Consider the following 23,614-nt stretch of genomic DNA (forward strand, 5'->3'; position numbering starts at 1 on the left):
CTGAGGGAGTATATATTTATACAAGTTGCATGTTAAATGTCGTATTCGAGATCATGCCAATGTCCTAAAAATGACTTATATTTAGGATAAGAGACAATGCGAAGAGAATGTTCTCTTAATTTGCGACAAATGCCAAAAGTTATTTGACAATGTGATGCGATGTGGTTCTTGCGGCTGCGGTGGCAAGCCTGCAGGTGGAAGAATCGGGTGTTCGCGTCTCCCTCGGCGAGGAACAGCAGACGTGAGCGCTGACGGGCGATTGCCAGGCAAGGACGTCAAGAATCCAAGACATTTGCGTTTTAGCTCTTTGCGAAGCGCCACTTCCTCAGGTGACAGCGACCTGGTTTCCTGCGTGTTAAATGTCGTCTTGGAGATCAGGTCAATGTCCTACATTTGTACTGTGGTTTGCAGGACAGAAAAAAAATCACTCCAGCCTAATCTTAAGTAGGAGTTGGTCTACGAGTCCACGGGAAGACCGAAGGCGAGTGTCCTGTCCGTGACGGCCACGACAAACTCCAATCGCAAATAAAAGCTGGCATATTCCATACGCTCGGTGCTAATACTGCTAGTGCTAGCTTTTTAAACCGCCAAGCTCAAAACCAGTATCCTCCGCAGAGGAGAGTGCAGCATCAGAGCATCTCTTCTCGGCTTCTCCAAGGGCAAACAAGAACAAGAGAGCCATGGGCGCGAGCCATCTTGAGCAAACCAATGCTCTCTTCAGGAAAAATCTTGTAATCCAGGTGACCCCCGCCTTGATCTCCCTCTTGTTTTGGATTTTTTCCAATCAAGGTTGCATCTTTCAAGTTCTTGCGTCGAATGGATGAAATTGATCCTTTGGTGATTCCATCACTGACTGACAGAATTTGGTGCAGTTGCAGCATGAATAATATACCAAGATTCAATTTTGCTCTCACTAGTCACTAGTATAGATGCAAATTCCCTGCACTGACGCTACTTTGAATTTCGACTCGTTTTTGAATCTGCGGCTCCATGAACAATACACCAAGATCACTCATCATGACACTGAATTTCAACTCGTTTATTTCACTCCCGATCCGCAGAGGCGCGCCTGCAAGACGAACTGCTGTCTGATCTCGTTCCCGCTGCTCCTCTGCTCCGTCATCGGCGGCCTACAGATCGCCATCAACCACGCATCGTCGTCGCAGGGAGAGGGAGGTGCTATTCCTGCTACCCATCTCGACTGCAGCTGCAGCAACGTCAGCGTAGACGAGAACGCGATGGGAGGCATAGAATGCCCTTACCAGTACGAGTACGAGTGCCCGTTGCCTCGCGCGCCCAAACAGCCCCCTTTCCTCAAGACCCCAAATCCCAAGTACAGCGCGGTTCAAGATGGCCTCTTCCCGTACACTGATCTCCCAGATGCGTCGTGCAGAGTCAATGGGTCTTGCGCGGCAACATTCCTTGTCACTGGCGACAACCACTCTTTTGTAGAAAGTAGGTTTTTTTTGCTGTTCAATTGTCCATTCTGACAGAGTGCAGTGCAGTGCGAGCTTTCTGTGAGTGGTTTCTGAAATAGCCTTTTTCTCCTTGCAGGTGTGATAGATAACATTTTCACTGCTCATAGTTCTTCAGTGAACTTGTCGGCAGATGTTTCTGCGTTGTCTGATTTTGTTCTGGTAGGCTGCTTCATTCTTTGAGTTCTCTGTGTATGATCCTTATTGGCAGGGCAATTTTGTGATGTTTGAATATCTGCAGGCAGATTATGGAGAATCTTTTCTTCAGAACAAGTGCTTCCCTAACTTGACACTTTCTTATCCAGTTCAACATGGCAATCGTACCGTGAGTCAAGGTAACTATTATCCCCATGTAAGATCAAATGCTGCATTGCTCACTGACGATAAAAATTTCGGTTCAACTAAATAAAAGGTCGCAGTGCCAATGGCTTCAGCTGTTGCTGACACTGGTAAAGATATTTGGGATTAGTACGGTCTTTTAGCACATGGCAAAATGATAAATAAATCCACAAGCAATTCTCCTGTCTTACTATTTAGCAATGTTACTACATTTTGCCTATTACTCATGCTTACCGGAACTCTTGGAGTAGATATACAATGCACAGAAGGATTAGTGCTCTGGCGTGACAGTTCAAGGCTAATTAATGATGAATTATATGGAGGTTATTACCAAGGGAATAATAACCATAAGACCGACGCAATTGCTGCAGGTCATATTTTTGAATCTTTGTGCTTTCAATCAGCTATTCTAACTGCTGCTCATTGGCATCTAATATGTGGTTCATCTACGTGATGCAGCATATGATTTCTTAAGTTCTGATCAGGGCGAATTCAACCTGATCATCTCATACAACTCCACAAACTATGGTTTTTATGATGAATCAGAACAATCTGTCCCTGTGCTTAATAATCAAGAACGTCCAGTGCAAAAAGCTAATTCGGATCAAGTCCCACGATTAGCTAATATGGTATCGCTTTTCCTAGTTGAGATAAATAATAGTATATCTATTTGGAAAACTTTTCTTTAGTTTCTTTCATTGGAACCCCTTTGTTCTCTAAACATTTTGTTCATTCTCATATGCTTCTTGATTGACTTCGTTCATGCACTACTACTCTCTTTGTTGTCAAACTATTTGTGGCACCCTTTCATCATTGTTTTACACTTCAGTTTCAATTTTTCAGGCCTCAAATGCATACCTTCATTTAAAGGGTAATGGTCTCAAGATGTCATTTGAATTTGTTAAAGACATGCCTAGAGCAGCTATACCAGCTGTACACAATGACCGGTTTGATCTGGCTCCATATATAGGGCAGCTACCTTTTGTATGGACTATGGAGCTTCTTTTTCCGGTACGACAAGCCTTTGTAGATTCCTTTTGTATAGCCAATATGAATTGGATGATCTGATATGTTTTGGTGTCACTAGAAGAAGCATACAAATGTGGTTACATTATAAATATTTTCATATCTCGTGAACCGGTGAGTTGGTTCTGCAGGTAATTTTGACAAACCTTGTATACGAGAGACAAAATAGGCTAAAGATAATGATGAAGATGCATGGTCTTGGAGATTTACCGTATTGGACTATATCCTATTGCTATTTTCTACTATTGTCGCTGCTTTATGTGCTGTCCTTCATGCTATTTGGTTCTGCCCTTGGTAAGATACATTACTTTTAATACTAGGAATGTACTTTATAATAATCAAAATGAGGGAAGGGTGTCAGGCTTGCCACTAACACCCTTCCCCAGACCCCGCACAGAGCGGGAGCTCTCTGCACTGGGTACGCCCTTTAAACATAGGATGAACTTATAGTGGTTCTGATCATGAGGGAATTGACGCAAGCACCGATATAATTGCAGTTAGATCTTGGCTTCTCTTTATACGAAATTATTTTACTTTTTATGCTAATTTTAATGAAAGGGAAAGGAGCCTCATGGTACTATTATAAATTGGAAGCAAACCTAATGATACTTCAATTTCTATGTTCAGGATTAACATTCTTCCGCCAGAACAACTATGGCGTGCAGTTTGTATTCTTTTTTGCTTACATGAACTTGCAAATTTCATTTGCATTTCTTATGACAACATACTTCTCTAATGTGAGGACAGCTACTGGTATGCTTCTGTTAATGTGTGCATTATATCCATTTTATCAGATAGTATGAAGTATCTGTAGTTCTTTACTGAACTGATTATCTGGCATCTCTTCATGCAGTGACAGGATATTTGTACATATTTGTGTCTGGCCTTTTGTCACAATTTATATTCAGATCCTATGTTGAAGATGCTAACATCTCAAGTATGTACAAAGTTCACTAGCTATATCTTAATGAAGTCGATATGCACGATGTTAGTCATCTTCTTTTTTATGTAAGTTTTTTTCGTTAATTCTAATAAGTTGCTTGGAAATTTTGTGTTTTCTCATTTCAAGGAAGCTGGATCACACTTATGGAACTTTTACCTGCATTTTCCTTATACCGCATTGTCTATGAATTCTCACGATTTGAACTGCTTGGAAATTATATGGCCTTCTCGGGGATTCAGTGGACTGATATGACTAATCCAGAAAATGGATTGGCAGGTGTGCTTACCATTATGGTACTAGAATGGTTCGTATTCCTTTTACTTACATTCTATTTGGACCGTTTTCATTCCTTCAAAGACGGAATGAAAAAAGCAGCAGTATTTGTTCGCTCCCGCATAAATGGGAACCATGTTGAAACTGCTCAGCAGCAGAACATACAACTTCAGGAATTCAGAGCTTCCGTTGAATTGGAGAGAACAGATGTCATCAAAGAGGTGTGCTCTGCTCTATTCTTTGGTACACTCCCATCCTTTTTTCTTGTTTTTTTAGAAAGAGCTTCAGGAGTCTGTTGAGATAATTAGAGAGGAGTTTAAACTACACAATGTACTACCTAAAAAGTTACACTAAACATTATTTTCAGGTTAGTTGTTATTAAAGTAACCTTATGAAGCATTGAATTTTAGCAAGTCCCATATTTTTTTGAACATACCTGGTATTTTAATGAGTTCTAGTGTTTTCTGCTTCATACAATGGTTACTGCATATATTTTATACTAAAATTACAGCTTTAGTTCATTGCAATTTATGAATGCATAATCTGCAATTTTCGGTTCCAAAAATAAATAAATAAACTTTACACAAAACCTCAAGCCCGACAAAATTTGGTCTTTGTTGGCATAAAGATAATTAACAATTTACAAGTGTTTCTATAGTCAGACAAGGACAAAATTTTGATATATTACCATACAAAGACAAATAACAAATCACAAAAATAACAATTTAGTTACTTGTACTAGTTGATTGTACAAGAATATTGCCTGAAATCATTTTAAAATTTAGGCACCTGAAATATAGAAGTGAAAAATATATTAAAATACCAGAGCTTGAAATATAGAATCAGATTAATCTATATTCTTAGTCACTTGTGAAGTAGTGCACATCAATTTATCATTTTCATCTTTCTTTTCAGAGAGAGATAGTTGAACAGATATCAGAAGAATCTCGCAGAAGCTATTCAGTCATATGCGACAATCTTGAGAAAGTGTACCGTGGAAAAGATGGAAATGCAGATAAAATTGCAGTTAGAGGGATATCCATTTCTATGTCACGTGGACAGTGTTTTGGTGTTCTTGGTCCAAATGGTGCGGGAAAGACCACTCTTATTAACATGGTAAGTTCAAATATAGATTTGGATACAATAGGTTATGGTATGTAAGTACAGGTCAATCTCTCTATTTAGAGAAGGTGGTTAATGACTCAATTATGCGTTCTTTCAAATCTAAGAAAAAAAAAGTTTGGGTGTTCGTGTAGTATAAAACTGAACTCCAGAGTTTGCCTCCTATATATTTTAGCTTTTGCAAATATCCATCAGCTATACTGATTATCATGTTTTGAGTAATCTTAACCTGTCAACAGCTGACTGGATTTTGTAAACCTACCTCTGGCACTGCATACATTGAAGGGATGGACATACGCTTCGACATGGACAGAATATATACAGGAATTGGTGTTTGTCCACAGGATGAGTAAACTATTCTATCTCACTCAGATGTTTCGTCTGAACCAGTTTTTCAGGTTAGCTTATTTAGTTGCGAACTTTGTGATGACTTTCCTCTTTCCTGGATGACTTGATGCAGCCTGCTATGGGAGAACCTGACTGGTCGCGAGCATTTGTTGTTCTATGGCAGGCTTAAGAAATTAAAGGGTGCAGCATTAGCTGAGGTATTGTTTGACCTGACTGCTCTAATATTGTGATGGGTTATTTTGATGTTTTTCTTTCTGTCATTATTGATCACTTGAAGTACTATCAAGAGTAGATGAATGGAATTAAAATACTAGTCACTGTAGTCTGTAGGGTTCTTTCCAGGCAAGAATCATCTCTTGTTTGTGGGCTCTGTTGGCCCTGGGATTACCGGAACGGGTGAGCCGATCGCTCACCGGCGTTGCCGATCAGACACTATGGCTAGAGGTAGAAGAAAGGAGTGAGAATAGAGCACACACACAGCACAAGCACCAACGTTGGCCGGAGCTCTGCAGAGGAGATGGTAAAACGGAACTCGCTTTCTTTACTGAGTTGCAGTGGGAAGATATATATACAACTCTACCCATCTAATCCTAGTACACAGACATGTCAGGCTGTCATGCTGTTACAGTGCCTAGATATGACAGCAGGACTGACTTTGGCGCCTGCCCCTGCTGTGGCTACAGTGTAGCAGGGGAGCCTTTTAGCATCTACCCCTGCAGCGCGCTACAGTACAGCAGCAGGGGGCCTTTCGACGCCTGTCCCTGCCGCGCGTTCATACAGGGTAGCAGCATGTTACTTAACAATTCTTCCCATAATCCTGCTGCTAACCCTAGAACCCCCTCCATGCCAATCATCTTCTTCAGCTCCGTGAACTGAAGACGGTTGAGCGGCTTGGTGAGGACGTCCGCGAGTTGCCGACCAGTTTCGACGAACTCGATGACGATCTGTCCTCCATCGACACAGTCCCTAAGGAAGTGTAACTTGACGTCGATGTGTTTGCTCTAGTCGTGGAGAACCGGATTCTTTGCGAGGGCGATGACGGGCTGGTTGTCCACCATCAGTGCTGGTGGGTGAGCCTCCACACCGGTCAGCTCGCCCAGCAGCCGGCACAGCCACACAGCTCGGCACGACGCTATGGCCACCGCCACGTACTCTGCCTCGCACGTGGACAACGCCACCACCTTCTGTTTCAGCAACAGCCATGAGATTGGAGCCGACCCGAGGAAAACGAGCACGCCAGAGGTGCTCCGCCGTCCGTTGATGTCCGCCGCCATGTCTGCGCTGAACATAGTGAGCTGCAGCCCACTTCCGTCGGTCTTGGGGAAGACAATCCCCTGATCTACCGCCCCCTTGACGTAGCGCAGCAGCCGCTTCACCGTAGCCCAGTGATCCTCTTAGGGATCCTCCATGAAGTGGCTGACGTAGCCCACGGCGAATGCAATGTCCGGCCTCGTGTGGACTAGGTAGCGTAGACCACCGACGATGCTCCGGTAGAGTGTTGCATCTACCTTCGCCGTGGTACTGGTCTTCGTCAACTTTAGCCGCTCCTCCATCGGAGTCACGCATAGCTTGCACTCAACCATGCCGTTCCTCTCCAATAGCTTTGAGGCGTACGCGCTCTAACCGAGTGTGAGTGTCTCCTTCCCCTGCCTCACCTCGATGCCGAGGTAGTAGGAGAGCGCGCTGAGATCACTCATTCGAAAACGAGCCACCATCTCACGCTTGAAGCTATTGATGTCCTCCGTATGCGCGCCGGTAACAATCAAGTCATCCGCATACACGCCGACGATGAGCTCCTCCTTCCCCCATCGCCGCGTGTAGAGCGCATGCTCGGTTGCGCACCATGTGAACCCAAGCTCGCCCAGCGTGGCATTCCACACTCGCGGGGCCTGCCGCAGCCCGTAGAGCACCTTGCACAGTCAGAGCACCCTGTGCTCTGCCACATTGATGGCAAAACCCGGAGGTTGTCTGACGAAGACTGTCTCTGCCAGCTCGCCGTTGAGGAAGGCGGATTTTACATCCAAGTGATGGACGCGCCAATCCTTTGTTGTTGCCAAAGCCAGCAGCAGTCGGATAAACTCCATGCGCACTACCAGCACAAAGACTTCCTCGAAGTTGATGCCCTCATGCTGAACAAAGCCTCAGGCGATGAGGCGCGCCTTGTGCTTGACAATGGCGCTGCGCTTGTCCCGCTTTACCTTGTACACCCACATCAGGCCGATCGGATGGCATCCTGGAGGTGGATCGACGAGCTCCCAAGTCTCACTTTCCTCTATAGCCTTCATCTCCTCTAGCATCGCCCGTCACCAATTTGCATCGCGCTCGGCTAGCGCAAACGTGGGTGGTTCCTCTGCACTGACGAGAAATAGCTCTAGGTCATTGAACAGTCGACTCGCTAGGCCTGAGGACCCAGTGCCACCAATGATGTCGTCCAGCCTGCGGAACCGCACCTCCTAACTGTCGTGGAAGGCATCCACGAACTCAGTGATGTCGCTTGGAGGTGAGGCAAACTCGATCGACGTCGATGGAGTCCCCTATTCCGTCGGAGTGGTCAGCACAGCATCTGGAGTGCTCGGCACCCCGGCTATAGTGCTTGGCACTACTCCTGGACCGCTCGTCACCACTCCTGGAGTGGTCGGTACCACTGCAGGAGTGCTCGGCACCAGTCTTAGAGTGGTCGGTACCACTGCAAGACCTCTTAGCTCCGCTATGAGAGCGTTCGACACCCGCCCTAAAGTGGTCGGCACCACTCCAGGACCACTCGCCACCACTCCTGGAGTGCTCGACACCATCCCAGGAGTGCTCGGCTCTATTGCTAGAGTGGTCAGCACCTCCTCTCCAGCATCTCCACCACCATGGATGACCAAGTGCTCGACGACGAAGGTGCTGGAGAAGCCGCCAGCTTCCCCCATGCCCGGACTATTCCAGTCCCAGGTCGCCTTCTTATTGAACACGACGTCGCGCGAGACAACCACCCTACCTCCGCATGGGTCATAGAGCCGGTACACCTTGGTACCTTTGAAAGGTCCTAATGGCTAGAGGGGGGTTGAATAGGCTATTAAAAAAAATTCTACAACAACACTTAACAAACCGGTTAGACAATTATGAGGCGAAGCGAGTGTTGCGTTAGCCTACTAAAAATGCAAGCCACCTACCACAATTCTAGATTATATAGTTTCTATGCACACAATAGCTATGACACTACACTAAGTTAGTGTGCTCTCAAAGACTAACTAAAGAGCTACACTAACCAAACTAGCAAGCTCTCACAACTAGCTACACTAAAGAGCTTGGTAACTAGTTTGTGATAATGTAAAGAGAGTGAGCAAGATGGTATACCGCCAAGTCAAGGAGTGAACCAATCAATCACAAGAATGAATACCAATGAAGACCAATCACCTCAAAATCAAATGATGACACAATGATTTTTTACCGAGATTCACTTGCTTGCCGGCAAGCTAGTCCTCGTTGTGGTGATTCACTCACTTGATGGTTCACGCGCTAATTGGCACCACACACCAAACCCTCAATAGGGTGCCGCACAACCAACACAAGATGAGGATCACACAAGCCATGAGCAATTTATTAAAGTACCTTTTGGCTCTCTACCGGAGAAAGGTCAAGAACCCCTCACAATCACCATGATCGGAGCCGGAGACAATCACCACCCTCTGCTCAACGATCCTCGCTGCTCCAAGCTATCTAGGTGGCGGTAACCACCAATAGTAACAAGTGAATCCCACAGCGAAACACGAACACCAAGTGCCTCTAGATGCAATCACTCAAGCAATGTACTTGGATTCTCTTCCAATCTCACAAAGATGATGAATCTATGATGGAGATGAGTGGGAGGGCTTTGGCTAAGCTCACAAGGTTGCTATGTCAATGCAAATGGCCAAGAGAGTGAGCTTGAGCTGGCCATGGGGCTTAAATAGAAGCCCCCACAAAATAGAGCCGTTGTACCCTTTCACTAGGCATAACACGGGGTGACCGGACGCTTCGGTCATATTGACCGGATGCTGGACCTCAGCATCCGGTCACGCGATGCGTGCCATGTGTCCCCTCTCTTCAAATGTTGATCGCCCAATCTCAACGGTCAAGTGATGACCGGACGAACTGCTGCAATGTGATCGGACGTTGGACCACACCGTCCGGTCGTTTCCAGTAAGCATCCAGAAATGATTTTTCACGACCGAACGCGTGAAAGGTCCTAATATGGCTAGAGGGGGGGAGGGTGAATAGCCTATTTAAAAATATATAAATCAACTAGAGCAATTTGATCAGTATGACAAATAGCGAAATGCAAACTTGCTCTATCTCTACAAGGGTAGCAAGCCACCTATCCAACAAATCTAGTTGCAATGATTACTAGGCACACAACTAGCAAAGTTACTACTCACTAAGAGCTCTCAATCTTGCTACTCTAAAGAGCTCCACTAGATGAACTTAAAATTACAAAGCAAGCTCTCAATTCTAATTACACTAAAGAGCTTGCCACAACTAGTTTGCAAGAATATAAATGAGTGAGTAGGGTGATTATACCACCATGTAGAGGAGTGAACCAATCACAAGATGAATACTAAATCAATCACTGGGAGAATACCAAAGGGCAAAAGACAACCAATTTTTCTCCCGAGGTTCACGTGCTTGCTGGCACGCTAGTCCCTGTTGTGTCGACCAACACTTGGTGGTTCGATGGCTAAGAGGTGTTGCACGAACCTCGTCCACACAATTGGACACCGCAAGAACCTACCCACAAGTGAGATAACTCAATGACACGAGCAATCCACTAGAGTTACCTTTCGGCTCTCCGCCGAGGAAGGCACAAGACCCCTTACAATCACCACGGTCGGAGCCGAAGACAATCACCAACCTCCGCTCAATGATCCTTGCTGCTCCAAGCCATCTAGGTGGCGGCAACCACCAAGAGTAACAAGTGAATCCCGCAGCGAAACATGAATGCCAAGTGCCACTAGATGCAATCACTCAAGCAATGCACTTGGATTCTCTCCCAATCTCATAATGATGACGAAACAATGATTGAGATGAGTGGGAGGGCTTTGGCTAAGCTCACAAGGTTGTTATGTCAATGCAAATGGCCAAGAGAATGAGCTTGAGCCAGCCATGGGGCTTAAATAGAAGCCCCCATGAAATAGAGCCATTGTATCCCTTCACTAGGCACAACACGGGGTGACTGGACGCTCCGGTCAGTTCGACCGGACGCAGGACCCCAGCGTCCGGTCGCCCGATGCTTACCACATGTCATCGGCTTCAAACACTGATCGCCCAATCTCAACAGTCAAGTGATGACCGGACGCAGGACCCTAGCATCTAGTCGTTTCCAGTAAGGTTCCAAACGCGAAATTTCATGACTGGACGCGTTTGGTCATGCTCAACCAGACTCACCCGGCGTCCGGTCACTCAACGTTTCCTCTGTGCGCCTCACGTCAGCATACGTCAGCACTGATCGGATGCACTCTGCCAGCGTCCGGTCACTCTTCGCGCCAGCGTCCGATCACAAGACTGAGACGCGTGCTCACTGCTGCTACTGACCGGACTCAAGACCCCAGCGTCCGGTCACTGCTCCACCAGCGTTCAGTCACTCTATGAACCCCTGTCTTTTCTGTATAGGGCGCTAGTGAAGTTTCTAACCCTTGCTCAAATGTGCCAACCACCAAGTGTATCACCTTGTGCACATGTGTTAGCATATTTTCACAAATACTTTCAAGGGTGTTAGCACTCCACTAGATCCTAGATGCATATGCATTGAATTAGAGCATCTAGTGGCAGTTTGATAATCGCATTTCAATATGAGTTTCACCCCTCTTAATAGTATGGCTATCTACCCTAAATGTGATCACACTCGCTAAGTTTCTTGATCACCAAAACAAAATGGCTCCTACTATTTATACCTTTGCCTTGAGCCTTTTGTTTTTCTCTTTCTTCTTTTCAGGTTTAAGCATTTGATCATCACCATGCCATCACCATCGTCATGATCTTCGCCATTGCTTTATCACTTGGAGTAGTGCTACCTATCTCATAATCACTTTGATAAACTAGGTTAGCACTTAGGGTTTCATCACTTAACCAAAATCAAACTAGAGCTTTCAACGCGTCCGTGTAAGGTCCTAATGGCTAGAGGGGGTGAATAGCCTATTAAAAATTCTACAACAACACTTAACAATCCAGTTAGACAATTATGAGGCGAAACAAGTGTTGCGCTAGCCTACTAAAAATGACAGCCACCAACCACAATTCTAGTTTGTATAGTTTCTATCCACACAATAGCTATGACACTACACTAAGTTAATATGCTCTCAAAGGCTAACTAAAGAGTCACACTAACCAAACTAACAAGCTCTCACAACCAGCTACACTAAAGAGCTTGACAACTAGTTTGCGGTAAAGTAAAGAGAGTGAGCAATTTATTTATACCGTCGTATCAAGGAAGGAGCCAATCAATCACAAGAATGAATACCAATGAAGACCAATCACATCAAAATCAAATGATGAACACAATGATTTTTTACCGAGATTCATATGCTTGCCGGCAAGCTACTCCTCGTTGTGGCGATTCACTCACTTGGAGGTTCACGTGCTAATTGGCATCACACGTCAAACCCTCGATAGGGTGCCGCAAAACCAACACAAGATGAGGATCACACAAGCCACGAGCAATCCACTAGAGTACCTTTTGGCTCTCTGCCGGGCAAAGGTCAAGAACCCCTCACAATCACCACGATCGGAGCCAGAGACAATCACCAACCTCTGCTCAACGATCCTCGCTGCTCCAAGCCATCTAGGTGGCGGCAACAACCAAGAGTAACAAGGGAATCCCGTAGCGAAACATGAACACCAAGTGCCTCTAGATGCAAACTCTCAAGCAATGCACTTGGATTCTCTCCCAATCTCATAAAGATGATGAATCTATGATGGAGATGAGTGGGAGGGCTTTGGCTAAGCTCACAAGGTTGCTATGTCAATGCAAATGGCCAAGAGAGTTAGCTTGAGCTGGCCATGGGGCTTAAATAGAAGCCCCCACGAAATAGAGCCGTTGTACCCTTTCACTGGGCACAACATGGGGTGACCGGACGCTAGACCTCAGCGTCCGGTCACGCGATGCGTGCAACATGTCCCCTCTCTTCAAATGTTGATCGCCCGATCTCAACGGTCAAGTGATGACCAGACAAACTGCTGCAATGTGATCGGACGCTGGACCACAACATCCGGTCGTTTCTAGTAAGCATCTAGAAATGATTTTTCATGACCGGATGCGTCCGCGTAAGGTCCTAATGGCTAGAGGGGGGGTGAATAGCCTATTAAAAATTCTACAACAACACTTAACAATCCGGTTAGACAATTATGAGATGAAACAAGTGTTGCACTAGCCTACTAAAAATGACAGCCACCAACCACAATTCTAGTTTATATAGTTTCTATCCACACAATAGCTATGACACTACACTAAGTTAGTATGCTCTCAAAGGCTAACTAAAGAGCCACACTAACCAAACTAACAAGCTCTCAGAACTAGCTACACTAAAGAGCTTGACAACTAGTTTGCGGTAAAGTAAAGAGAGTGAGCAGTTTGTTTATACCGCCATGTCGAGGAAGGAGCCAATCAATCACAAGAATGAATACCAATGAAGACCAATCACCTCAGAATCAAATGATGAAAACAATGATTTTTTTACCGAGGTTCACTTGTTTGCCGACAAGCTACTCCTTATTGTAGCGATTCACTCACTTGGAGGTTCACGCACTAATTGGCATCACACGTCAAACCCTCGATAGGGTGCCGCACAACCAACACAAGATGAGGATCACACAAGCCACGAGCAATCCACTAGAGTGTATTTTGGCTCTCCGCCGGGGAAAGGTCAAGAAACCCTCACAATCACCATGATCGGAGCCGGAGACAATCACCAACCTCCGCTCAACGATCCTCGCTGCTCCAAGCCGTCTAGGTGACGGCAACCACCAAGAGTAACAAGCGAATTCCGCAGTGAAACACGAACACCAAGTGCCTCTAGATGCAAACTCTCAAGCAATGCACTTGGATTCTCTCCCAATCTCACAAAGATGATGAATCTATGATGGAGATGAGTGGGAGGGCTTTGGCTTAGCTCACAAGGTTGCTATGTCAATACAAATGGCCAAGAGAGTGAGCTTGAGCTGGCCATAGGGCTTAAATAGAAGCCCCCACGAAATAGAGCCGTTGTACCCCTTCACTGGGCACAACATGGGGTGACTGGACGCTCCGTTCATATCGACCGGACGCTGGACCTCAGCGTCTAGTCACACGATGCGTGCCATGTGTCTCCTCTCTTCAAATGTTGATCGCTCAATCTCAACGGTCAAGTGATGACCGGATGAACTGCTGCAATGTGACCGGACGCTAGACCACAGCGTCCGGTCGTTTCTAGTAAGCATCCAAAAATGATTTTTCACGATCGGACGCGTCCGTGTAAGGTCCTCATGGCTAGAGGGGGGGGGGTGAATAGCCTATTAAAAATTCTACAACAACACTTAACAATCTGGTTAGACAATTATGAGGCAAAATAAGTGTTGCGCTAGCCTACTAAAAATGCAAACCACCAACCACAATTCTAGTTTATATAGTTTCTATCCACACAATAGCTATGACACTACACTAAGTTAATGTACTCTCAAAGGCTAACTAAAGAGCCACACTAACTAAACTAACAAGCTCTCAAAACTAGCTATACTAAAGAGCTTGACAACTAGTTTGTGGTAAAGTAAAGAGAGTGAGCAATTTGTTTATACCGACGTGTCGAGGAAGGAGCTAATCAATCACAAGACTGAATACCAATGAAGACCAATCACCTTGGAATTAAATGATGAACACAATAATTTTTTACCAAGGTTCACTTGCTTGCTGGCAAGCTACTCCTCGTTGTGGCGATTCACTCACTTGGAGGTTCACGTGCTAATTGGCATCACACGCCAAACCCTCAATAGGGTGCCGCAAAACCAACACAAGATGAGGATCACAGAAGCCATGAGCAATCCACTAGAGTACCTTTTAGCTCTACGCCGGGGAAAGGTCAAGAACCCCTCACAATCACCATGATCGGAGCCGGAGACAATCACCAACCTTCGCTCAACGATCCTCGCTGTTCCAAGCCATCTAGGTGGCGGCAACCACCAAGAGTAACAAGCGAATCCCGCAGCCATTATCATGTTCCTCATCACTTCCATCATCACTATCACTTTCATTGTCATTTTCATTATCATGTTCCTCATCACTTTCATCATCACAAATTTGTACCTTAGTGGCCTTAGCTATGAAGCATGATGGAGTGTCGAAGAGAGAAGGCTTCTCATTGGTAGCAATACTTGCAAGTGCCTTCTTCTTGGTGGTCTTCTCATCATCACTATCATCATCATCACTTGAGGAAGCATCACTATCCCAAGTGACCACATATGAACTACCCTTCTTCTTCTTGAAGGTCATCTTGTCCTTCTTATCTTTCTTTTTCTTCTTGTCCTTCTTCTTGTTCTTCTTGTTGTCATCATCATTGTCGCTATTGTATGGACATTGAGCAACAAGATGATCTTTGCTTCCACATTTGAAGCACCTTCTTGACTCTTCCTTGTTCTTGGATGAAGATTTCTTTCTTCTAGCATGGTACCCTTTCTTCATCATGAACTTGCCAAATTTCTTAACAAAGAGAGCCATCTTCTCATCATCATCATCATCCCATGAGCCATCATCTTCACTTGATGTTTCTTGCTTTGCCTTGCCCTTGGATGACGTGGCCTTGAATACCACACTCTTCTTCTTCTCATCTTTCTTCTCCTTCTTTTCTTCCTTCTCATCATCATCTCTATATGTATCATCGGTCATTATATCTCCCAACACTTAGTTTGGTGTCATGGTGTCCAAACCACTCCTCACTAGAATAGTGACCAATATGCCAAATCTTGAAGGCAAACATCTCAAGAACTTGTGGGAGAAGTCCTTGTCCTTCACCTCTTCTCCAAGTGCTTTGAGATCATTGATAAGTACTTGAAGCCTATGGAACATCTCCAACACACTCTCATCCTCCTTCATCTTGAAGCTTGCAAACTTCTCTTTGAGAATGTATGCCTTTGCACCCTTCACGGCTTGAGTGCCCTCAAATGATTCTTCCAACTTCTACCAAGCCTCATGGGCCATCTCAATATTTTTGATTTGCTCAAATGTTCTCTCATCAATTGCATCATGAATGGCACTTAGAGAAATATCATTATTTTGGAGAAGCACTTCTTCGGCAGCGGTGGGATTCTCTAGATCACCAATCTCAATTTTGGTTTCTACCACCTTCCACACTTTTCTATTGATTGACTTGATATGTGTGGTCATCTTTGATTTCCAATACGGATAATTTATGCCATCAAATTAGGGTGACTTCTTGGTATTGTTGATTTGAGCCATTTTTACACCGAAGGTTGTTAAACCTCAAATCACGGTGACCTCGTCTTTGATACCACTTGTAAGGTCCTAATGACTAGAGGGGGGTGAATAGCCTATTAAAAATTCTACAACAACACTTAACAATCCGGTTAGACAATTATGAGATGAAACAAGTGTTGCACTAGCCTACTAAAAATGCAAGCCACATACCACAATTCTAGTTTATATAGTTTCTATCCACAGAATAGCTATGACACTACACTAAGTTAATGTGCTCTCAAAGGCTAACTAAAGAGCCACACTAACCAAACTAACAAGCTCTCACAACTAGCTACACTAAAGAGCTTGACAACTAGTTTGCGGTAAAGTAAAGAGAGTGAGCAATTTGTTTATACCGCCGTGTCGAGGAAGGAGCCAATCAATCACAAGAATGAATACCAATGAAGACCAATCATCTCAGAATCAAATGATAACCACAATGATTTTTTACCGAGGTTCACTTGCTTGCCGGCAAGCTACTCCTCGTTGTGGTGATTCAGTCACTTGGAGGTTCATGCGCTAATTGGCATCACATGCCAAACCCTCAATAGGGTGCCACACAACCAACACAAGATGAGGATCACATATGCCATGAGCAATCCACTAGAGTACCTTTCGGTTCTTCGCCGTGGAAAGGTCAAGAACCCCTCACAATCACCACGATCGGAGCCGGAGACAATCACCAACCTCCGCTCAACGATCCTCACTGCTCCAAGCCATCTAGGTGGCGGCAACCACCAAGAGTAACAAGCGAATCCCGTAGCAAAACACAAACACCAAGTGCCTCTAGATGCAAACTCTCAAGCAATGCACTTGGATTCTCTCCCAATCTCATAAAGATGATGAATCTATCATGGAGATGAGTAGGAGGGCTTTGGGTAAGCTCACAAGGTTGCTATGTCAATGCAAATGGCCAAGAGAGTGAGCTTGAGCCGGCCATAGGGCTTAAATAGAAGCCCACACGAAATAGAGCAATTGTACCCCTTCACTGGGCACAACACGGGGTGACCGGATGCTCCAGTCATATCGACCGGACGCTGGACCTTAGCATCCGGTCACGCGATGCGTGCCACGTGTCCCCTCTCTTCAAATATTGAGCGCTCGATTCCAATAGTCAAGTGATGACCGGATGCAGCAACTCAAAGTGATCGGACGCTGGACCTCAGCGTCCGGTCATTTCTAGTAAGCATCCAGAAATGATTTTTCATCACCGGACACGTCCGGTCATGCTCGACCGGACTCACCCAGCATCCGGTCACTCGGTGTCTCCTCTGTGCACTGCCACGTCAGCAGGACTGTACGTAGCCCTCTAGTGTCTGGTCACTAAGTGACCCAGCATCCGGTCAGAGACCGATGCCAGTGTCTTAGCTGCTTCTACTGACCAGACGCGCTGGTCCTTCCGAGACCAGCGTCCGGTCACTTACAGTGACCTCCGTCTTTTCTATATAGGGCGCCGGTGGCACTGTCGGACTGTCCGCACTCGACGGGCGAACACTCCACCAGTGAAGTTCCTAACCCTTGCTCAAATGTGCCAACCACCAAGTGTATCACCTTGTGCACATGTGTTAGCATATTTTCGTAAACATTTTCAAGGGTGTTAGCACTCCACTAGATCCTAAATGCATATGCAATGAGTTAGAGCATCTATGGCACTTTGATAACCGCATTTCAATACAAGTTTCACCCCTCTTAATAGTATGACTATCGGTCCTAAATGTGATCACACTCACTAAGTGTCTCGATCACCAAAACAAAATGGCTTCTACAATTTATACCCTTGCCTTGAGCCTTTTGTTTTTCTCTTTCTTCTTTTCATGTCCAAGCACTTGATCATCACCATGACATCACCATTATCATGTCATGATCTTCATTTGCTTCACCACTTGGAAATGTGCTACCTCTCTCATAATCACTTTGATAAACTAGGTTAGCACTTAGGGTTTCATCAATCCACCAAAACCAAACTAGAGCTTTCAGTCCGGTCATGCTCGACCGGACCCACCCAACATCCGGTTACTTGGTGTCTCCTTTGTGCACTGCCACATCAGCGGGATCAGATGCAGCCCTCCAGCGTCCGGTCACTAAGTGATCCAGGGTCTGGTCAGAGACCGATGCCAGCGTCTTTGCTGCTTCTACTGACCGGACGCGCCGGTCCTTCCGAGACCAGCATCCGGTCACTTACAGTGACCACTGTCTTTTCTGTATAGGGCACCGGTGGCACCGTCGGACTGTCCGTACTCTACGGGTGAACACTCCGCTGGTGAAGTTCCTAACCCTTGCTCAAATGTGCCAACCACCAAGTGTATCACCTTGCGCACATGTGTTAGCATATTTTCGTAAACATTTTCAAGGGTGTTAGCACTCCACCAGATCCTAAATGCATATGCAATGAGTTAGAGCATCTAGTGGCACTTTGATAACCGCTTTTCGATACGAGTTTCACCCCTCTTAATAGTACGACTATCGATCCTAAATGTGATCACACCCACTAAGTGTCTCGATCACCAAAACAAAATGGCTCCTACTATTTATACCTTTGCCTTGAGCCTTTTGTTTTTCTCTTTCTTCTTTTCAAGTCCAAACGCTTAATCATCACCATGGCATCACCATCATCATGTCATGGTCTTCATTTGCTTCATCACTTAGAATGTGCTACATTTCTCATGATTAGTTGATAAACTAGGTTAGCACTTAGGGTTTCATCAATTCACCAAAACTAAACTAGAGCATTCAACCTTCCTTATAGCCTAGGAGCACCATCGATGTGCTCCTATCCTCTAGCTTGGTGAGGACCAGCGTCGTCTTCCTGACGTGGCTGATGCAGCCGAATGTCCGGAGGAAGGACACTCTCGGCTTGCGCCCATACCAAGCTTCGAATGACGTCTTGCCCTTCAGGGCCTTGGTTGGCGCGTGGTTGAGGATGAACACTGCCATGGTCACCACCTCACCCCACAACCTTGTCGGCATGCTCTTGGCCTTCATCATGGATCAAGCCATGCCGACCACCGCCTGGTTCTACCACTCCACCACGCCATTCTGCTGTGGTGAGTACATCGCGGTGTGGTGTCGCACCACACCCTGATCCACGTAGTATGCAGCAAACTCCACCGAAGTGAATTCGCCACCGTGATCAGTCTGCAGCACGTGTAGCTTCTTGCCGCTCTCCGCCTCCGCGCGCGCCTTGAACTTCTTGATCACCTCCGCTGCCTCGTCCTTGCTCGTTAGGAGTTGCAGCCACATATAGCGACAGCAATCATCCATGAGCAGGAGGAAGTACCGCCGACCACTGTTTGTGGCTAGTGTGATTGGCCAGCAGAGATCGCCATGGACGAGCTCGAGGGCATCCACCGCGCGATACTTGGCTGCCTTTGGGAACGACATCCTCCTCTACTTTCCGGTCAGGCAGCTGTCACATAGCTCGCCTGCGTGCTTGATGTGGGGCAGCCCTCAGACCATCTTCTCCAGCCGACCGAGCGCGTCGAAGCTGAGATGGCCGAACCAGGCATGCCACAGCCATGGCTCCTCGGTGTACCATGCTGCCATGCACACCGGCTGCTCCACCTTCAAGTCGAGCAGGTACAACCGGTTCTAGGACCTTGTCACCTTGGGAAGGAGGTGCTCCTCCTGGCCTCTGATCCTAAGGATGTCGTCCTTGATCAGTACCTCGCTACCACACTCATCCAGCTCGCCAATTCTGATATGCTTGAACGCAGTTGTGGGATGTAATATACATCCGTCAGTGCACGGTGCTCGCCATTCTGGCACCTGAAGATGATGGTGTTGCGCCCTCGGATCGCCACCCTTGAGTTGTCATCGAACTTCACTGTGCTGGTCACGTCGCTGTTGAGATCAGAGAAGGCTGCCTTAGAGCCTGTCATATGGTTGCTGACGCCGAAGTCTAGGTACCACCGCTGCTCCTGCTCGCCACCCACACATCCGAGGTGGACTTGGGCACATGGTTCATCGAGGTTGACAGCCTTTAGAGCCTTCCTAGGCCCTTTCACCGCCATCACCTCTCCCTTCTCCTTGGCCTCAACATCGTGCAGTGCACAGAACGTCGCCATCAGGAGAGTGACCTCATCATCATCATCATCCTGCGCCAGATGAGCCTCGGCCTTCTTCTCCTACTTGCGATTTGGGCACTCCTTTGCCCAATGGCCCGTCTTCCCGCAGCGCCGGCAAGCGTTGGGGTCAACCTTCTTCTTCTTCTTCGAAGAAGCCTTGCAGCGGCGCTTGCCATCGCCACCGTGGCTGGAAGAGGCTTCCCCGGACTTCTTCCTCCGGTCCGACCACTCCTCCTCTGTCAGCAGCAGCTTGCCGCTATCCGTCGTTGTTGTGGCTTGCTCCATGCGCTTTTTCACTGCCCGCAGATGGCCTGTCACATCCTCAATGGTGAGGGTGGACAGGTCCAGCATCGTCTCTATGGAGAGAGCGATCTAGATGTACTTCACTAGCATGGAGTGGAGGTACTTGGAGACCGCCTCCTCTTCGTCGATAGTGATGTCGTGGCTCCTCAGCTTACTGATGAGCGACTGTAGGCGGAGGGAGAAGTCCTCCATCGATTCACCATTCTTGAACTTGAGGTTGGCGTACTCCTACTTCAGTAGCTGAGTCGTCGTCTTCTTTACGTGGTCGGAACCGACGTGCATCGCCGCAATGGCCTCCCACGCCTCCTTAGCAGAGCTCTTCGCCCTCAACGGCTCCCTGTAATCCGCTGCCACAGCAACGAGGATAGCATCCAACACTAGCATGTCGTCTTCTTCGTTGTCGGTGCCCTTGTCAATAGCATTCTAGAGTCGTCGGGCTTTGAGCTTGACCTTCATGGTCACTGCCCACTCGCCATAGTTGGTGCGAGTCAGCGTCGGCCAACTGGTGCCGCTGACCTCCCGCACCGTGCGCACGATGACCTTTTGTCGTGGTTGGACAACCACAGCAGCGTCGCTGCTGTCACACATCTCCAAACCGTCTGTCATCGCCAGTGGTTAGTCCGGTGACGACGCTTGTATAGCTCTGATACCGCTTGTTGGCCCTGGGATCACCGGAATGGGTGAGCCGACCGCTCACCAGCGTTGCCGACCAAACACTATGGCTAGAGGTAGAAGAAGTTAGGGAGAACAGAGTACACATAAAGCATAAGCACCAACGTTGGCCGGAGCTCTGCAGAGGAGATGGCAAAACTAAATCCGCTCTCTTTACTGAGTTACAGTGGAAAGATATATATACAATTCTACCCATTTAATCCTAGTACACAGACATGCCAGGCTGTCTTGTTGCTACAGTAACTAGATGTAACAGCAGTGTTGACTTTGGCGCCTGCCCCTGCTGTGGCTACATTGCGGCAGGGGAGCCTTTCGACGCCTGCCCCTGCAGCGGCTATAGTGCAGCAGGGAGCCTTTCGACGCATGTCCCTGCCGCGTGTTCATACAGGGGAGCAGCAGGTTACTTAAGAGGCTCTACTACTCTTGTACAAATCATTCAAGCTTGATCTACAATCCAATAAAAAATTATCTGGTTGCAAAATAAACCAAATCATGGTACACTAGAAGCTACTAAAAACATCATACGGTGATCTCTTACTTCCAGGCTATTGAACAATCTTTGAGAAGTATGCACTTGCTTGCCGGTGGTGTTCCTGATAAACTCGTGGGGAAATACAGTGGTGGTATGAAACGTCGTCTCAGTGTTGCTATCTCTCTAATTGGTGATCCTAAGGTATTTTTATTGATCAACTGAAATCATGATTTAAGGAACACCTGATATTCGTGCACGTATAAGTATAAATAAATATGTTGGTGGAATGCTTTTATAGGTTGTTTATATGGATGAACCAAGCTCTGGCTTGGATCCAGCATCAAGGAAAAACTTGTGGAAGGCTGTCAAGTCTGCGAAACAGGATAGGACAATAATTCTCACAAGTACAGTATTTGACTCTCACCTGTCATCATGAGATTGACAATCAGATGGTGAAAACATTGCTTGAATATATCTATTTTCAGCACACTCGATGGAAGAGGCTGATGTTTTGTGCGACCGGATCGGCATCATCGCAAATGGTAGCCTGCAGTGCATTGGGAGCTCCAAAGAGGTACACTACACACTCAATCAAATTTTCAGATGGTAGTAGCCAGTGATCCGAAACTCTGACATAGCCATCCATCCTATTTCTTTCTTGTTTCCAGCTGAAAGACAGGTACGGAGGCTCATGCGTGCTGACAGTAACAACTCCGGCCGGCGAAGAGGAGGAGATCGAGAGGCTGGTCCAGTCCATCTCGCCCGCGGCCAACAGGGTGTACCGCGTCTCGGGAACGCAGAAGTTCGAGATGCCGAAGCAGGGGATGAAGATCTCCGTGGTTTTCGGGGCCATGGAGCAGGCGAAGAGCAGCCTGCACATCCTTGCCTGGGGCCTGGCTGATACGACGCTGGAAGACGTCTTCGTCAGAGTGGCCAAGCAGAGTGACATGTCCACTGTGACCTGATGACTGATCCTGCCCTGGTGCATATATATATATATATATATAAATGCGTTGTCTGAATTCTCTGAAATGAAACCGGTGTGGTAACTCATGCATGAAGCCATGAACATGAGGGAGATGCAGTCATGCAGATTCAGAATATATCTATGAACCACTATGGCAGTCCACTGAGCTTGTTTGTAAGTCTTGAATGAAATTGGTTCAGTTTAGGTGATGAACGCGACACAGTTTAGGTGATGACTTTTGTAAAACCTCGCTAAATGCGCTCAGTGGAGTTTTGGACCCCGCGCGCCTGCGCGCGCTGTGGGCCGTGGCAGGCGCAAGCAAGCGGATTCCACGGCCGGGGGTCCACGACACGATCGAGCGCCTGCCACTCTTGGCGGCGCCGGAAACGGTTGAGCGTGCGCGTGACGGGGCAGGAGCTAATCTGCTGCTTCCCTGTACGCGCGGCAGGGGCACACGTCGAAAGAGCTCTCCTGCTGCTGCACTGTAGCCGCGGCAGGGGCAGATGTCAAAGTCAGTCCCGCTGTCACATCTAGTCACTGTAGCAGCATGCCAGTCTGGCATGTTTGTATACTGATATTAGATGTATAGAGTTGTATATATAGCTTTCCACTACGACTCCGTAAAGTTCAGCGAGTTCAATTTTGTCATCTCCTCTGTAGAGCTTCGACCAACGCTGGTGCTTGTGCTGTGTGTCCGCTCTGTTCTCCCTCCTTCTACCTCTGGCCATAGTGAGTGAGAACGCCGGTGACCGGTCGGCTCACCCGTGCGGGAGATCTCGGGACCAACAAGTGGTATCGGAGCCGTACAAGCGCCGTCGCCGGACTAACCGCTGGCGATGACAGACGGTTTGGAGATGGGCGACAACAGCGGCACTGCTGTTGCTGCCCAGCCACGACATGAGGTCGTCGTGCGCACGGTGCAGGAGGACAGCGGCACCAGTTGCCCGACGCTGACTCGCACCAACTATGGGGAGTGGACGGTGTCCATGAAGGTCAAGCTCAGAGCCCGATGACTCTGGAATACCATTGACAAAAGCACCGACAACAAAGAAGACGACATGTCAGCGTTGGAGGCTATCCTCGCTGCTATGCCAGCGGAGTACAGGGAGTCGTTGGGGTCGAAGAACTCTGCTAAGGAAGTGTGGAAGGCC

General features: G+C 47.0%; 1 protein-coding gene across 3 annotated transcripts; it reads left to right on the forward strand.

Moving 5' to 3' along the window:
• Positions 1-580: 580 nt before the first annotated feature.
• Positions 581-22,660, forward strand: LOC136463024 (ABC transporter A family member 10-like). 3 transcript variants are annotated; one of them, XM_066462075.1, is made up of 19 exons: positions 581-740; positions 1,062-1,455; positions 1,555-1,637; positions 1,717-1,810; positions 2,066-2,185; positions 2,274-2,443; positions 2,658-2,685; positions 2,785-2,825; positions 2,972-3,134; positions 3,468-3,593; positions 3,694-3,777; positions 3,910-4,277; positions 4,972-5,172; positions 5,418-5,527; positions 5,639-5,723; positions 21,569-21,697; positions 21,795-21,900; positions 21,982-22,070; positions 22,165-22,660. In XM_066462075.1, the coding sequence occupies exons 1-19, from the start codon at positions 681-683 to the stop codon at positions 22,459-22,461; spliced, it is 2,748 nt and encodes a 915-aa protein (XP_066318172.1). In that variant the 5' UTR covers positions 581-680; the 3' UTR covers positions 22,462-22,660. The 3 variants fall into 3 exon arrangements, with proteins under 3 accessions (XP_066318172.1, XP_066318171.1, XP_066318173.1); XM_066462074.1 differs by having other exon boundaries at positions 2,658-2,825; positions 22,165-22,659; XM_066462076.1 differs by lacking the exon at positions 3,468-3,593 and having other exon boundaries at positions 2,658-2,825; positions 22,165-22,658.
• Positions 22,661-23,614: the final 954 nt, after the last annotated feature.

This window comes from Miscanthus floridulus, chromosome 7, assembly GCF_019320115.1.
Source record: "Miscanthus floridulus cultivar M001 chromosome 7, ASM1932011v1, whole genome shotgun sequence".
Lineage (NCBI taxonomy): Eukaryota > Viridiplantae > Streptophyta > Magnoliopsida > Poales > Poaceae > Miscanthus > Miscanthus floridulus.